The sequence below is a fragment of the Zonotrichia leucophrys genome, chromosome 1 (assembly GCF_028769735.1).
Source record: "Zonotrichia leucophrys gambelii isolate GWCS_2022_RI chromosome 1, RI_Zleu_2.0, whole genome shotgun sequence".
NCBI classification, from domain to species: domain Eukaryota; kingdom Metazoa; phylum Chordata; class Aves; order Passeriformes; family Passerellidae; genus Zonotrichia; species Zonotrichia leucophrys.
Window position 1 is genome coordinate 101,000,865 of NC_088169.1, and position 15,513 is coordinate 101,016,377.

Below are 15,513 nucleotides of genomic sequence, written 5' to 3' on the forward strand. Positions count from 1 at the left end.
GTGTCATTTACTAATGAAACTTTCTGATTATTTGCAAACCCTGACTTTTGACATTCCTTTCAATCTTGAGCATTTAGTAATCTCAGGTGCTTCCTTCCCCTTAAAGGTGGGTCATCATACATTCCCTGTCCCCTTGTCCGCATGGGACATGATCAAAGAGGAGACAGGGGTCAGACAAATGTGTGTACCCCCCCACCAGGGCATGGCTCCCCCCATCATGTCCATGCTGTGTCCGACAGAGAACAGTGGAGACAGGCACTGGATGAACGTGGCTTTATCTACTGTGGCAAAAAATAATAATTAAAAAAAAAAGAACAAAACCAAAAAAACAACCGAAATAAAGGTCTAAACATGTAAAAAGGAGAAGGGATGGTGTTGGAGCCACCAGGCCCCATGCAGAGCATCACATCTGCCTGGCTCCAGCCCACCCATCCTGGTGACCTGGCATAGGGTGCTGACCCACACCAGGGCCTCCTTGCACCAGCTGTTCCCTTTGTGCTTGTCCCTGTGCAAGGCAGCATCCAGCTGACACAGCCTCTTCCCCACGCACACACACCCACCCACCCACCCACGAGGAGGAGAAAGCCTCAAGCAATGCAGGTGGGCTCAACGTGCCAATGATGGGTGCCTTGGCATTTAGTAGGAAACAGGGTATCTGTCCAAGTTCTGTGGCAGCAGCATGGGGAGGGAAGGGATACAAAGAGAAAAAAAAATCAGGAAAAAACCAAAAACAACCCAAAGCGCTGAAGCAGCAGTGGTGGGGGCAGGTTCAGGGGATGCCAAACTGTACAACCAGTTCTTCTTTGGCGTCAACACGGATCTGTGAGAGCGCACTGAAGGCATAGGCAGCTATCCGGGACACCTGCAGGCACAAAGACATGGCTGTGTCACTGATGGCCACTGAAACTCCCAGTTATCCCAAAGAAACTGCTGCAGGTTAGCCTCCAGCCCTAAGGAGTCCCTAAGCTTGTCCTGGGTTTGCTCCCACCTCTAACAAGGCCTTAAACCTGACCTAGGCTTTGCCCTCAGCTCTAACAAGTTGTGTCAGGGCTCTGGGCATTACTGCTCCTCCAGGATGAGGATGTGTCCCTGGGGAGCATCCCAAGGGCTCAGCGCTCAGCCCAGCCCTGCTCACCTGCTGCAGGTCTGCAAAGGGGACAGGGTCGCTGGCGAGCACTTGGTGCGGCTGGTTAGTCAGGGATGGCAGCAGTGGGAGCTTCTTCCAGTGCGTCAGGTTGTTGCTGAGCATGGCCAGGCGTGTGCTGTGAAGGGAGAGCAGCCAACATCAGTGCCATGCCAAGACATGGGCACATCCAGAAGAGGGGTGCTGCACCCCCAGGGGGAGAAAGGGAGAGCAGTGGTGCTGCACTCCCAGCATCCAGCCCTCTTCACTCCCTGCAGCAGGAGGGTGAGGGAGCTTCCAGCTCTCCCACACAGACACCTGTCAGGCAGAAGAAGTCACATCCAGCCCCCCACCATCTGCCCCAAGGGCTGGGTGAACACAGGAGCCCTTTGTCCTGGGCTCTGCTGCCTGCACTGCCATCAGCCTTCCCTGAGCAGGCTGCACCCTGCTCTCTGAGATGAGGCAGCCCTTCTCCATGCCGAGTTCAGTGCCCCAGGCCAAAACCCCTGGGACCTGCCCAGGGACACACACAGCTGTGAAGGACTGCAGGCACCCCAGGGGAGAAGTGCAGCTCCCACCTGTACTGCCTGGCTCTGTCCATGTACTCATGCTGCTCCATGCCCTGGGAATCCGCTGCCGACACGTCGATGATGTTGCTGCAGAGACACAAGACAGTGGCTCCCACTGGAGGCTCATTGCTCCCCCTGAGTTCCCTCCCCATCTCAGAGCATCCTCTGACCAGGGCAGACAAAGTCCAGCACCCCAAGACAAACATCTCAAGGCCAAACTTGCCCGGCCACAAGTGTGCCAGGCTGGGCTGGCTGCTTGCCAGGAAGGAAATGCCAGGGACTGTTTGCCCACAGCTGCCCTGAGGCAGGCAGAGGCTGCAGGAAGCTGGGGGCTGGTCTGGGCTCTGAGGAGCTTGGCATGCAGCCACCTGGAGATAAAAGGAACCATTGGGAGGACAATGCCCTTGGCAGATATCCTGAGAGCCCCTGTACCAGGCCCTGGGCTCAGAGAGGACCTGGGCCCTTACCCAGGGCCCTGCTGAGCCCCATTGTGTGCACCCCACAGCAGAGCAGTGGTCAGAACTGCTGTGGCCCTGCATGCTGGACACACACAGTGGCCACTAGCTCTGCCATGTCAGGCAGGGGAGCAGAGGGGCCTATGAGCATCCCAAAGCTCTCCCAGCCAGGCTGGACACAGCCCTGTCCCCACACTGCCCCTTGCATTTGAGGAAAAGCCTCCTCCGAAGGGGATGCTGCTGCCCCTCCAGGCACCCTCTCCACATCCCCCTGGACTCACTTTCTCACGCAAACCCTGCCCCTACTTCCAGCCCAGCACCCGAGGGGTTACCTCACACCTCAGGTCTTCTCTCTGTGTGCCCATGGGGCTCAAAGCTGAGGGAGGGGCTGTCTGAGGGCAGAGGGACATGGGGGGCTCTGCCACAGCTCCTCCCTTCCCCTCAGCACCTATGGCTGACCACCAGGGCCCACAGCCAGGCAGCCCCAGCCAGGGTCACCACTGTCCCCAAAATATGCTGCCTGCCCCAGGGACATGGCCTGAGGGTGCTGCCTGCCCCAGGGACATGACCTGAGGGTGCTGCCTGCCCCAGGGCACGGCCTGAGGCTTACATGGCTGTTTTGGCGAGGATGGAGGACAGCATGGCCTGCTCATCGGTGCGTGCTGACGGCAGGTTGTGGTAGCTCTGCTCTGCCCCGTTCAGCACCTTGTTGGGCGGGCTGGCTGCCGGCTCCAGCAGCCGCTTTGTCTCTTCCTCCTGAGGGAAAGGCAAGAGGAAAATCAGCCCTGGCTTCCCCACACCAGCAGCATTAACTCCACGGGATGAGGCAAGTCTCACCTTTCCCTCACCAGCCAGGAGGGCTCCCTGTGCATACCAGTGTAACCCAGAACAGCCTCAGCTCTGCCAGGCACCTCTTTACCCAATTATTTTGCTTCTTCCCGGATGAAGCCCCTCCAGCCACAAAGGCAGCAAGTGTTGCTGAAATCAGGCAGCACATTTGGAGTGGCCAATCCTGCAGGCAGGAGTCTGCAGCCAGCATCAACCTGCATTAAACCCCACAGCTAATGTGGACCCACTGTGCCCCACCCCTGCCTGGGCACCACAGAGAGCCCACCCTGGCATAACAGGGGGCTCACCTGAGCCAGGTGAACCCCACCTGCCAAAGCCCAGGCACTGGGGTGGGGGCTTCCCAGAGCCACAGGGTGTGTTCCTCCATTCACTCCAGGAGGTGCAGAGCTGCAGCCCAGCCCTCGATCCTCTGGCTTGGCTGAATGGTGCTGCAGGGGTGGTGAGAAGAGCCCAGCAGGGAGATCATGGGCACAAACACCCATGAGAACAAGATCACAGAATCAGCAAAACTGGAAAAGCCCTCTAAGCCCAACTGTTCTCCCAGCACTGCTGAGCCCACCATCAAACCATGTCCCAAGTGCCAAGTCTACATTGCTTTTAAATCCCACCAGGGTTGGGGACTCCAACACTGTTCTGGGCAGCCTGTGTCACAGCTATACAACATTTTCAGGGAAATTTTCCCGAATATCTAACCTAAACCTTCTATAGCACAACCAGAGGCCCTGTCCTCCTGTCCTGTTGCTTGCTCCCGGGGAGCAGAGACAGACTTCCACCTAGCTCCACCCTCCTGTCAGGGAGTTGTGGAGAGTGAGAAGGCAATCCCTGAGCCTCCTAGCAGCCTGAGCCCCCTCGGCTCCCTCAGCCACTCCTTGTGCTCCAGCTCCATTTCCTTCTCTGGATATGCTCAAGCCCGTGTCTGTCTTGCCCTGAAAGGATGCTCAGCCTGTGACCCATGGTGAACTGGGAGTGCAACCAGCTCTCCACACATGCTGTCAGTGGCATCTCCAGCCCTTCCCCGGCCAGAAGCTTGCTCTCCCCTTCCTCCTGCTGGGAAATGCTGCTGCCATACTCCAGCCCAGACCCTTGTCCTTCCTTTCTCGCCACCCAAGTGGAAGCGGGCTCGGCTCCCCCTGGGACGGGCTGTCACAAACCAGCTCCCGCCGCACTCGGATTAAGTTTCGCGGGACAGGTGACAGCCCCAGTTCTGTCCCGGCCCCGAGTTGCGTGGCAGTCCCGCTGTCCCAAGAAGGAAAGCCTGGCGCTGCTCCCGCCGGTGCCGTGTGAGGCCTTGGGCTTACACCTACAGCGGGACGGCGGGAGGGGCTGGCGCGACCCCCGAGCCGCCGCCTCCAGCCCCCACGCGGCACCGGGGAGACACGCGCGGAACGAGCGACACGAAGGCGGCGACAGGCGGGAGCGGCGCTCAGACACTGCCCGGGAGCGGGGAAGGGCCGGGCCCCGCCGCGGACGCGCGCCGCCTGCCCCCCCGCCGCCGGGAAGCCCCGGGAGCGGGGCCGAGCGTCCCTCCCGGCGCCACCCCCGCCGCGGGCCTCGTGCTCCCCCGGCGCCAGGCCCACCTGGTCGGAGGCCTCGGCCTCGCTGCTGTAGCAGCAGCCCATGGCGAGAGCGGCCCCGGCTCCGGCACGGCCCCGCCGCCGCGCGGTCACGTGAGCGCCGAGTCACGCCGGTCACGTGAGCGGCGGGGAACACCCGGACACACGGACACACACACGCACAGACAGACACACGGCCGCGCCCGCCGCCGGGGGCGCCCGCGGGGCCGTCACGTGGGCCGGAGCGCTGCTCGCACGTGGGCTACGTCACGCGGCCCTGCGGGCGGGGTCACGTGGCTGCTGCCAGGGCGCCGCCCCCCCGGGCGCGCTCCCGGTGTGTCCCGAGCGCGCTCCCGCGCTCGGGCGGCCTGCCCGCAGGGATCCCGGCATTCCCGGTGCCCCCGGGTTCCCCGGTGTTCCGGTGCTCAGAATATACAGTGGGGCAACAATGACGGAGAGGGGGATGCCGGGAGTGATGGTGTGTGTTGTGCCAGATAACTAACGTGTGATGGGGCCCTGCTCTCCTGGAATAGCTGAACACCTGCTTGCCCATGCGGATGTGAAAAATGCATGTGTTTTATGATTGGTTTTTCGCAAATATTAAAATGAATATTATATATGTTGTGTTAGTAATGCTGTATTAAATCTCTTAAGTAGCGTGTTAAATGTAGTTTTAGGTTGTAAAAAATGTTAAAATAGGAACTATGCTACGTAGGATACTATTTTTTTTTTAAGAAAGGACTCGCACTGAGATGGCAGCCACAGGACACCTAAATCTTTCAGAGAAAAAGAATTTATTGCCCTCTTATCAGAAGAAACTAATTTTTTCCCACCTCGAAGCCGCTGTTAGGATTAAGAGGGAGAAATTGACAATGACCAGACAGAATCCTGTGTTTGAATGGAATTTATGCATCATGTATGAAGTGTATGAATATGCAACAGGCTGTTGTTTTTAAGGGTTAATCCTTTGTTAATGGGGGTCCCTTTTCAGGCTCGTGCTGCCCAGAAAAAGGTACCTGGACGTCCATAACTCTTTGTCTCTATTGTCTCATATTGTCCTCATTCAATTTGTCAAATTATTTTTACCCTAATTGTATTACTATTTTTATAACCATTTTATTACTATTAAATTTTTAAAATTTTAAAAACAAGTGATTGGCATTTTTCATAGGTGACTTAATTTCTTGTTTTGCTTTGCTTGTGTGTGAGTGGTCTTTGCTTTCCCTATTAATCTGTATTAACCTCAACCCACGAGATTTCCAGTTTTTACCATTCCAATTCTCTCCCTGATCTTTCTGATGGGGGAGTGGGCAAGCAGATGGGTTGGGCTTGGTTACTGAACCACGACTGTCCTTGTTTGTCACCCAGCATGGGGCACCAAGGGTTGAGGTAACAACAGAGTAGGTTGGAAACAAATTTGATCTCAGCATTTGCTGTAATAGTCCAGGGCCACTGGTGACAGTGGTGCTTGGTCTGTCCATGTGGGTTGGTACCTGACCCTGGCTCTGATCCTGTGTGTGCTCCTCGGGGTGACCTTTTACAGAGCAGGGACAGGGATCAGCATTTCTTTGTTGCTGTACTGTGGGAGGTGAGTTTATGACACAGCAACACCAAGGGCAATGAGGGCACTCTGGGATGTGTATCCAGTGCTGCTCTCCTGCCCTTTGAAGCCCATTAATAACCATACCTCGTCTCAGGGGGGAACAGGGTAGGATGATTTTCTCCATTCCCCCCCCCCTTTCCTCCTTTGGGCCTGCTACAACAGCTTTTGAGCATTTTTAATTCCCTTTGGATGGTAAGAAAGCCTGTTCCTGTTGGTCTCAGTGCAGTCCTCACTGTGTTCAGAGTCACCTTTGGGGGCAGAACAGAGATTTCCAAGAAGGCCATTCAGGGACCTGTCCTGAGGGGGAATAGTCATGAGTGGCATGGAATGTGCCAGAAAATTGGCCAATTTTTTGAGACATTCTCTGCTCTGGTGGTTTGGGAGTTCACCCCTGAACAACTGCAGCCTCTGCTAAAGTGACAGAATGTTTGCAAGGAGATGCTGTGTGAGCTGCAGAGATGAGCAGCTTACTGCAGTGTGCTGGGCCCTGGCTACTCTTCACTGCACACCAGTGGTCAGTGGAGAGCACCCTCAGGGGAGGAGGAGGAGGAGGAGGAGGAAACAGCAACAGCACCACGGCCACGGCAGCTGCAGCTGAGCCAGGGAACAGCCCATGCTGGGAGCAGCCACCCCTGCAGGGAACAAGGAATCCAAGGGAAAACCAGCTCAGTTAGTGAGGGATGGCAGAGCAGGGCCCTCAGAACAGGGGCAGGAGGCAGGGCCAGAGAAAATCACCTGGCCCATGTCCCCAGGTGAGCTGTAAGATGTGTGAGAAGGCCCAGCCACTAGTTGGGTGAGCCCCTGGTGACCTGGCTACTCCAGTGCTGGGGTATCCTGGCCCATATGGAAGGGGATGGTAGTGAAGCCAAGCAGCTGGGATCCTTGTCCTGGGATGTGAACACTGACAAGGGCATTGGGAAGAGCACAAAAACTCTCAGGCTCTGAAGGCAACTCCTGCCAAGTGTGAGGGAAAGGCACTGTCCCAGGGATGATCAAGTAGTGCATTGAGATGTGTGTAACACCATGGAGCAAGGTACCCAGTATCTTGGAGAGAATTAGGGGTGCTGGAGGTTGAGCCTACTACAGGGATTCAAATAACAAAGTCCCCTTTAGGCCCATATGTCTGGTGTACACAGTCCTCGTGGCACAAGTTTCTACAGAGCCATTGTCATACACCAGCTCACTGTCGAGTAAATTGGCAGAGGGAGCTTCTGGTATTGTCTGTTGGTTGGAAGGGGGTCTCCCATGTGAATATTTTCTTTTATCCCTTGTCATTAATATTGTTGCTGTTACTGTTCACTTTATTATAGCCAGTAAATTATTCTTATCTCAACCTGAGATCTTTATCTTTTGTGCCTCCTCTCCATCCCGCCCCTGTGGGAAGGGGGAAAGGAAAGCAGGGGAGCGAGAGAATGGGCATGGTTTGGAGGGTCTCAGTGGAGGCACTGAACAGGGGAGTACCATTCCTAAACCACAACAGATCCCAGTGCCCCAACCCTCCAGACCCCCAGTGCTCCCAATGCCCACATGCTCCCTGGGCCCACAGTGTCCCCAGTGTCCACTGATTAGGGCTCCCAGTCCTCCCAGTGCTTCTGACACCCCGTGCTCCCGTTCCCCAGTGTTTCCAGTACCCAGTATTCCCAGTGCACAGTGACAGGACTCCAGCTCCAGTATCAGGACCACAGCTCCTAGTACTACACACCAGTATTGGGACTCCAGCCATGATACTGGTACCCCAGGCCCCAGTATCAGCACCCCAGCTCCAGTATCAGTACCCCAGCCCCAGGCCCCCCTTGTGCAGCCCAGGACCACCTCCCCGCCCCAGCCTGGCCCCGTCTCAGTTGCCAGCCCCACTGAGCTGGTAACCGGAGCTCTGATAGCAGCTGCAGCTGTGGTGACACCATCAATAATTGAGTGGCAGCAGGGCTCCACACAGGACTGCCTGCCTTTGCCTGCCTGGAGTGAGGGGACAGGTAGGTGCCACCCCCATTGCCCTACCCTGTTGCTGTGGCTGGGCACCCCCAACAGCTCAGGGTGTGGGGAGCAGGGTGTGGGGAGCAGGGGGCGAGGTACAGAATATGGGGGATGGGAGCAGCAAAGCTGGATCAAGGGGGTGCAAAAGGTTGTGCTGAACAGGGCCCCTCACAGCAGCACAATCCCCTGGGATGCCAGCCCAGCAAACCCCAATATCTGGACCCTGGCAGGTGGGTCCCCAGCACTTCCCAGCCCTGGCACAAGGATCTCCACAGCATCCTGGGGTGCCCCAGCCCTACAGGCCCAGCAGCACTGGAGCCCAGGGAAAGGGGCACTTCCAGGGGGTGCACAGCACAGCACAGCCGATTCCTGGCATGAGTGGGAGCTGTGAGGTTCCCTGGAAGGATACCCTATCACAGCATCCCATGACAGGATAGATTTGCCTAGTTATGGCTTAAGGGCTCACAATGCTTTAGTGATCTCGGCACAGGGGAGATTTTCAAAGCCTGGGCCCAAGGTTATGCTACTGATAGTGGACACAAAGGGTGCAAAACTTCCCATTTGGCAGAACTCCCAAGAAAAGTACGAAACGAACAAAGTCAACTAACAAAAAACACAGCCTCGCTGGCTTGTGATGGTGTCTCCAGCGATTGCCCTGGCTTTCCTCCCTTTCATTGTGACCCTGCTGATCCGGTACCGGCACTACCTGGTGCTGCTGTACCGGGCAGTGCTGGTGGTCTGGCTGCGGGACCGGCTCACCGGCACCTCGCGGGAGCAGCGCGCCTTCCAGTACGTGCTGGCCCACGCCATCCCTGGGGACCCCCACCACATCCTCCAGACCTTCGATCAGTGGTGCTACCACTGTGAGCACCTCAGCTGTGTGGGGCCCGACAAAGGTGAGTGCCACCCCTGCTTGTCCTCACCATGGCGCTGGGCATGCTTGTCCAGGGCATGGCGCTGGGCATGGCTATGGCACCACTGACATGGCCATGGCATTGCCAGCATGGCCACAGCACCACTGGCATGGCTGTGATAGTGTTGGTGTGATCACAGCACTATTAGCATGGCAGTGGCATGTTGATATAGCCATAGCATTGTTGGCATGACTGTGGCATCAGTGAGCCATGGCACTGTTGATATGGCTGTGGCATCACTGACCTGGCTGTGGCATTTTTGGCATGGCTCTCCTCCATGCCTCTGGGCCCTGGGAACTGCTTGGCACCCTTGCCCTGCCCAGAGCTGGGTGGCACGGATTGGTGCTGAGAGGCACATGCCATGCCAGGGCGGATCGTGGAGCGGGTGCTGCTGGAGCGGGCCCCGCTGCGGGTGCTGGAGCTGGGCACGTACTGTGGCTATGGCACCGTGCTGCTGGCACAGGGGCTGCCCCCAGGCGCCCGCCTCTACACCATCGAGGGCGACCCCCGACACGCTGCCGTGGCCGAGAAGGTGATCCGGCTGGCCGGCTTCAGCGAGGAGACGGTGAGCACTGGCACTGGGACAAAGCCTAGCTTTGCATGGGAAACCGGGGAGGAGATGGGGTGGGATCCTTTGCTGCAGGGACTGAGGCACCTGCTGGGTAGTGCATGTGGGAAGATCCTGCTCCATGTGAAGCAGGGGCGTGGGTGGGCACCCTGATCCTGCTCCACGTGGATCTCTCACCACCCTGTGAAGCAGGGGGGTGGGTGGGCACCGTGCCCCCCACCCCAGTGACTGAGGGGGTGCAGCACAGGTGGAGCTGATCGTGGGCCCCTCGGAGGAGGTGATACCCCACCTGCGGGAGAAGCACGGCCTGGTGAACGCCAACTTTGTCTTCATGGATCACTGGAAGCGCAGCTACCTGCGGGATCTGCGGCTGCTGGAGAGCCACCAGCTGTTGGCTGAGGGGGCCACCATCCTGGCGGATAACGTCCTCTTCCCTGGAGCACCCCATTTCCTGCAGTACGCCAAGACCTGCGGCAAATACCACTGCAAGGTGCACCGCGCCAGCCTGGAGTACTTCCGCGCCATTCCCGACGGGATCGCCGAGCTCCGCTACACTGGCACCCACTGAGCGGGCACCTCCTGCCCCGTGGTGCCACGGTCACCGTGGCAGTGCCAGGTCCCCAACCCGGCCTGGGCTTCAACAAGGGCTCTGCAGGAAACGCGCTGGCTGCTGTGGTCTGTGCTGGGGGCGGTGGGTAATGAGGGAGGGGCTCATTCCCCACAGAGCTCCTGTCTGCACAGCACAGGGAGCTGTGCCAGGAACACCAGTGCGTGGTGGGGAGCAGCCCTACCCTCTGCCTGCCCTGGTGGCCTCAGACACCAGATTTGGGGTTGTTTTCTTGAAAACTGAGTTTATTAGAAAAGATGTGTCAGTTCCAATATGCCAGGTGGCAGTGTCCCCTCTGGCTCCCCTGGAGGGCTTTGCTCCGAATCTCCTGCCCCACACAGCAGCCGTGGCAGGAGAAGCTTCACTGAACTGTCCCCCAGACCCGTGGGGCAAAGGCTCTCCCCCAGCCTCTGATCTGGTGTGCTTGTGGCAGAATCAGATCATCCACTGGTCCTGATCCTGCTCTGTCCCCTCCATGTCCACCTGGGAAAGAAAGAGGTTTGAGATCTCCCCCAGAGCAAGAACTTAATTAGAAAAAATAGAGGATGTGAAGGAGACAAGACAGCTCTTTGAGCTCATGCTCAGGGTCCCACACACTTCACATCCCCTGCTTTGGGGTCTCACACTATTTACCTCATTGATCTCCCCATCATCAGGAGACTCATTATAATCATTCATCTCATCCATATCCTGCATGTCCTCATCATCTTCTGAGTCCTCTTCGCTGTCTTCATCATCTTCATCATCCTCCTCCTCCTCCTCATCATAGTGCTGTGGACACAACAGCTCCAGCAATCCTGTCTGCCCCTCAAGCCCGGTGACACCCCCCCGTTCCCTGTGCACACACCCACCTCGGACGCAGGCTTTCCTATGGGCACCAAGTTGTTGTCCTTCTCAGCAATGCTCTGGAGCTGGGGAAGGGAGAGAGGAGGGTGAGCACTCCAACAGCTCCATGACAGCCCAGCAAACAGGCCCTCCGGGCTCAGCTGCTGGCTTGTGTGGCTGACTGACCATGCCCAGAGTCCTGCTGCCTCCCTGGCATCCCCCAGCCAAGCAGGGAAGAGCAGCTGTAACACCCTGCCTCAACACCCTGGCACCAAGCAGGGGGATCCCAGTGACACTCTGGTGCTGAGAGGGGTCGAGGTGTCCCCATGTGTGGCATCAGAAGCCCAAATACAAAGCTTATGTACTTCTTTATCAAAAAATAACCAAATCTGGGACATCTGATCAGCCAGACAAACACAACCACAGCAGATAATTAAAGCTCAATTAAAATACGTCAGCACCTCCCACCCAGAGGGACTTGGAACCTCTTCTACGTGCTGGGGTTTTAATTGATTTAAACTTTATTATTTAATCATAAAAGCTTAATTACTGATATTTTTTTAAAACTTTAATCAAACAGATGTTCTTCCCCCCATACTCAGGGGCACTGCAGCACCGAACCACGCTCACAGCACAAACACTTGTCAGTTACCAGGATCAGAAATCGCTCCTCGCCTCCCTCGGAAAATTAGTTAACTAATTATTTGGGAGCTAGTGCAGGAGCCTCGGTTCAGCAGCACCTTATTCATTAACTCCCACACGGTAACCGGGGAGCCCCGGTAAGAGCCCGCACGGAGCCGGTGTGACACACGGGTGACGGACACGAGAGCAGCGGTGCCCGAGCCGGCAGCACCGGCACAGGACGCTGAAACACGGGCACAGCCGGTGAACACCCGTGGGGAGCCACGCAGCGGAGCAGCCCCGTGCTCCGGGACACCCGGGCTGCAGCGAGCACCGCGGCCGTGCCCGCTGCAGGAGCAGGGGCCGCTTCCCCGGCCCCGAACCCGTTCCCCGTTCTGACACCCGGCCCCGCCGCCTCACGGCTCCCCCCGCCCCGGTGCCCACCCAGGCCTGGTGCTGCTGCTCCTGCTGCTGCAGCTCGGTCTCGTCAACGCACGGCCGGTCGAGGTTGAACCAGAGGGACTCGGTGAGGCGGGGCAAGAGTGAGGGGAACAGCGTGGACATGGCGGGGCATCGGGAGCAGCGCCAGGCCGGCGCCAGCCGCCCTGCCGGAAGCGGAGGCCGACCCGGAACCAGTTACAGCGCACGGAGCATGCGCAGAGGGCGTGCAGGCACAAAAGGGGGCGAGGGAGGGGGCGTGGTCTAGAACGCCGTCTGGGGGCGGGGTACGGCTTGATTGACAGGCGGTGGTCTGGGCCCCTGTGAGTGTGGGGCTGCTCTGCTGGCCCGGGCATAGGTGAGCAGCCCCGAGTTATCTGTGACCTCCGTCAGGGGGTATTTGTGATCCCCACGGAGTATCTGTGCCCCCCGTGGGGTATTTGTGACCAATGGTGGGTATGTCAGCCCCACAGGGACCAGTGACCACAGTGAGGAGGTATCTGTGATGCTGGTGGGGTATCTGCTCCTGTGGGGGCAGCTGTCATCCATGGCTGGGAGTATCTGTCACCTGTGAGGGCGGTATCTCTCATCTCTGAGGGGGGTATCTTCCCCCCTCCTCAGGGCATCTGTGATCCCCGGGGCACGTCTGCCCCCCCATCACGTGTGACCTTGGAAGTATCTGTCCCTTACAGATATCTTCCCTCCTAGTCCTCCCCCAGCCGGCATGTCTCACTCTGCAGCGTTTCTGTCCCTCCCGAGCCACAGTGAATGCTCTCCCGCCGGGTATCTGCTCCCCCTCCATGGGATCTGTGATCCCCTGAGGACCTGGAACTCAATGAGGGGTACTTGCCTCTACCCTGTGGCCAAATGTGACCCTGCCAGGGTACCTGTCCCTCTCAGCAACATCTCTTACCCACTGTGCTGTTCCCCACCAGTCACTCACAGGGGCCCTGTGGTGCTGGGGGGCCAGGTCCTCCCCTTGTGCTGGTGTCAGGGAATCAGGCCACCTCCCATAGGAGGGAAGGAAAAACAGCCATAAGTGGATTTTGGCTGGTGCTGGCCCCAGCCCGGCGCCAGGAGGATGAATCCCAGCTGCATGTGGGGCTGATGAGGGGCCAGGATGGGCACGAGTATCAGTCCAGGACACAGTGGGGAGCCAGGGCGGGGTGTACTGTCTTCTCCATGCCCTCAGTGCTGCCCAATCCGCTGCATTCCCGCGTCCCGTGATCAGTGGCCACGGGTTGTTCTGCACCACGACCTTTGAGATGAGCTGTGCTCGTCCCACGGCACCTGGAGCCCAGCTGCCCCCCAGGTAAGAGCCCTGGCACCCCCAGGTAAGATCCCAGACCCCACTGTCGGTGGTCGTGGGCAGTGACCATGTGCTGCTGCGCTTCCACATGCACAGCGGGGGACTTTGTCCCTGCTGTCACCACGTCTCTCCATGCTGCTATCCTGACCTGCTCCTGCCCTGGCAGAGCAATGGCAGCGGTGTTGGCTCTGCTGGTGGCCTGGCCAGCTGCCACTGCAGCAGTGACGGTGACACGGGACTCGCTGCTGAATGTCTGCATGGATGCCAAGCACCACAAAACAGAGCCTGGCCCTGAGGGGCAGCTCTACGGACAGGTACGGTCCTTATCCACTGCACCAGCACCCACTGGTGTCACTTGCTGTGGGGTCACCAGGATGGAGGCTGGGGGGCTCTGTGCCCCAACATGAATTCCAGCACCCAGTGTCACCCACCCACGGGCACTGGTGCTTTCCCTGGACCTGCAGTAGGTCCCAGCTGAGCCCTGGTGGCTCCTGATGGGTCCCAGCTGAGCCCCGGCTGCCCCGGTGCAGTGTGTCCTCTGGAAGGACAATGCCTGCTGCACTGCCAACACCAGTCTGGAAGCTCACCAGGACCAGTCCTACCTGTACAACTTCAACTGGGACCACTGTGGGGCCATGCCAGAGAAGTGCAAGCGCCACTTCATCCAGGACACGTGTCTCTATGAGTGTTCCCCTAACCTGGGGCCATGGATCGACCAGGTAGGTGCAGATCCTGCCCTCATCCACCCACCAGAATCCTTGGGGTGAGCTGGGGGAAACTGGGGGAAACTGGGGGCCCTGCAGGCAGACACCAGCTGGCGGAAGGAGCGGATCCGGGATGTGCCACTGTGCCAGGAGGACTGTGAGCAGTGGTGGGAGGATTGCCAGGATGCTGTCACCTGCAAGGTCAACTGGCACAAGGGCTGGAACTGGACTACAGGTGAGTGGGGGTTGCAGTGCACCCCCCATCATGCCTCAACGCTGCTGTGGGTCTCCAGTCACCCTCCATCTTGCTGCAGGGGAGGTTGTGCCCACCCTCCCTGGTGGCTGTGAGTGGGTCCGGGGGTGTGAGGGTCCCCATGGGGTGGGGGTGGCAGCCAGGTGGGAGTCCCCTGTGCATGTGAGCGGGTCAGGGGGTGTGAGGGTCCTCATGGGGTAATGCAATGTGAGACCCTGTGCCGCCTTGAGGTCAGCTCTCTCTTCCCCAGCAATGCCAGTGGGACCCATGTGCACCCCATGCACAGGGGAGCAACACCCATTTCCCAAAGCCCTTCACCCACTTCACCCCCTGCCCACCCCCAGGCACCAATCAGTGTCCCAAGGGAGCCATGTGCCAGAAGTTCAAGTTTGTGTTCCCCACGGCGGCTGCGCTCTGCGAGCAGGTCTGGTCTGGCTCCTACCGCTACACGTCCCACCACCGTGGCAGCGGCCGCTGCATCCAGATGTGGTTTGACCCCGCTCAGGGGAACCCCAACGTTGCTGTTGCCCAATATTATGCCCATGGCAATGCTCCCCCAAACTTCCTGTCCTCTATCCTGCTGTCCCTGCTGCCCCTCACCCTGCTGGCCCTGCTCTGAGCAGGAGGGGCTGCAGGAAGGAGTGGGCAGTAGATGGTCAGGGGGTCCCCAGGCTGCCTTGTGTGTCCTCATGGGATGTCCCCAAGCTGTGTCCCCCCACCCCAAGGCATGTGGCCCATGAATAAATGCTGCTGCCCTGCTTGGTCTTGGGTGTTGTGTGATGGCTGTGGGGTTCAATAGGATGTTTGAGGGACCTGGGGGTGTCTGCTTGTCCCATGCTGCTTCTGGTGGGGAGATGAAGCAGACATCACTCCTATTCATTTGTACCAACCAACCTGGCTACCCAGCACTGCCTCCCCCAAACCACTGTACAGGCACACAGCTGCCTGCTACTGGGGCCCAGGAGGATGGGATCGCTGAATGTATCCTAGCACCTGACATGGCTCCAGGGCCCCAGGTGTCACTGACACCCTGGAGTGCGCAGGATGAGACTGGAAAAATTATGGGCAAATAGGGGAGGATATCCCGGGGACCCTGAGGTGGGAGCATGGTTGTCAAGGGAGTTCTGCTGGCCCGGAGCCCACCCCAG

General features: G+C 58.5%; 4 protein-coding genes across 4 annotated transcripts; 2 read left to right on the forward strand and 2 right to left on the reverse strand.

The window, feature by feature from the left end:
* Positions 1 to 258: 258 nt before the first annotated feature.
* On the reverse strand, positions 259 to 4,795 carry LAMTOR1 (late endosomal/lysosomal adaptor, MAPK and MTOR activator 1). The gene is made up of 5 exons (XM_064725902.1): positions 4,574 to 4,795; positions 2,758 to 2,903; positions 1,702 to 1,779; positions 1,136 to 1,262; positions 259 to 862 (listed from the first exon to the last, which is right to left on the reverse strand). The coding sequence occupies exons 1-5, from the start codon at positions 4,613 to 4,615 to the stop codon at positions 770 to 772; spliced, it is 486 nt and encodes a 161-aa protein (XP_064581972.1). The 5' UTR covers positions 4,616 to 4,795; the 3' UTR covers positions 259 to 769.
* A 3,965-nt stretch (positions 4,796 to 8,760) lies between these two features.
* On the forward strand, positions 8,761 to 10,176 carry TOMT (transmembrane O-methyltransferase). The gene is given in 3 exon segments (XM_064725945.1): positions 8,761 to 9,022; positions 9,409 to 9,664; positions 9,834 to 10,176. Coding segments are annotated over 3 exon segments (861 nt in total).
* A 263-nt stretch (positions 10,177 to 10,439) lies between these two features.
* On the reverse strand, positions 10,440 to 12,315 carry ANAPC15 (anaphase promoting complex subunit 15). Its single transcript, XM_064725932.1, has 4 exons — positions 12,106 to 12,315; positions 11,067 to 11,126; positions 10,849 to 10,986; positions 10,440 to 10,698 (listed from the first exon to the last, which is right to left on the reverse strand). The coding sequence occupies exons 1-4, from the start codon at positions 12,223 to 12,225 to the stop codon at positions 10,651 to 10,653; spliced, it is 366 nt and encodes a 121-aa protein (XP_064582002.1). The 5' UTR covers positions 12,226 to 12,315; the 3' UTR covers positions 10,440 to 10,650.
* A 119-nt stretch (positions 12,316 to 12,434) lies between these two features.
* On the forward strand, positions 12,435 to 15,129 carry LOC135454139 (folate receptor gamma-like). Its single transcript, XM_064725992.1, has 6 exons — positions 12,435 to 12,457; positions 13,292 to 13,411; positions 13,575 to 13,722; positions 13,939 to 14,127; positions 14,212 to 14,347; positions 14,710 to 15,129. The coding sequence occupies exons 2-6, from the start codon at positions 13,365 to 13,367 to the stop codon at positions 14,982 to 14,984; spliced, it is 795 nt and encodes a 264-aa protein (XP_064582062.1). The 5' UTR covers positions 12,435 to 12,457; positions 13,292 to 13,364; the 3' UTR covers positions 14,985 to 15,129.
* Positions 15,130 to 15,513: the final 384 nt, after the last annotated feature.

Coding starts and splice junctions, on each gene's coding strand:
- LAMTOR1 (XM_064725902.1), bottom strand. CDS start 4,615: ATGGGCTGCTGCTACAGCAGCGAGGCCGAGGCCTCCGACCAG. Junction 1,780..2,757: donor ATCCTCGCCAAAACAGCCAT/GTAAGCCTCAGG, acceptor GTGTCTCTGCAG/CAACATCATCGACGTGTCGG. Junction 863..1,135: donor CCTTTGCAGACCTGCAGCAG/GTGAGCAGGGCT, acceptor TTGTGCCTGCAG/GTGTCCCGGATAGCTGCCTA.
- ANAPC15 (XM_064725932.1), bottom strand. CDS start 12,225: ATGTCCACGCTGTTCCCCTCACTCTTGCCCCGCCTCACCGAGTCCCTC. Junction 11,127..12,105: donor AGCAGCAGCACCAGGCCTGG/GTGGGCACCGGG, acceptor TCCCTTCCCCAG/CTCCAGAGCATTGCTGAGAA. Junction 10,987..11,066: donor TAGGAAAGCCTGCGTCCGAG/GTGGGTGTGTGC, acceptor TTGTGTCCACAG/CACTATGATGAGGAGGAGGA.
- LOC135454139 (XM_064725992.1), top strand. CDS start 13,365: ATGAGCTGTGCTCGTCCCACGGCACCTGGAGCCCAGCTGCCCCCCAG. Junction 14,128..14,211: donor TGGGGCCATGGATCGACCAG/GTAGGTGCAGAT, acceptor GGGGCCCTGCAG/GCAGACACCAGCTGGCGGAA. Junction 14,348..14,709: donor GGGCTGGAACTGGACTACAG/GTGAGTGGGGGT, acceptor GCCCACCCCCAG/GCACCAATCAGTGTCCCAAG.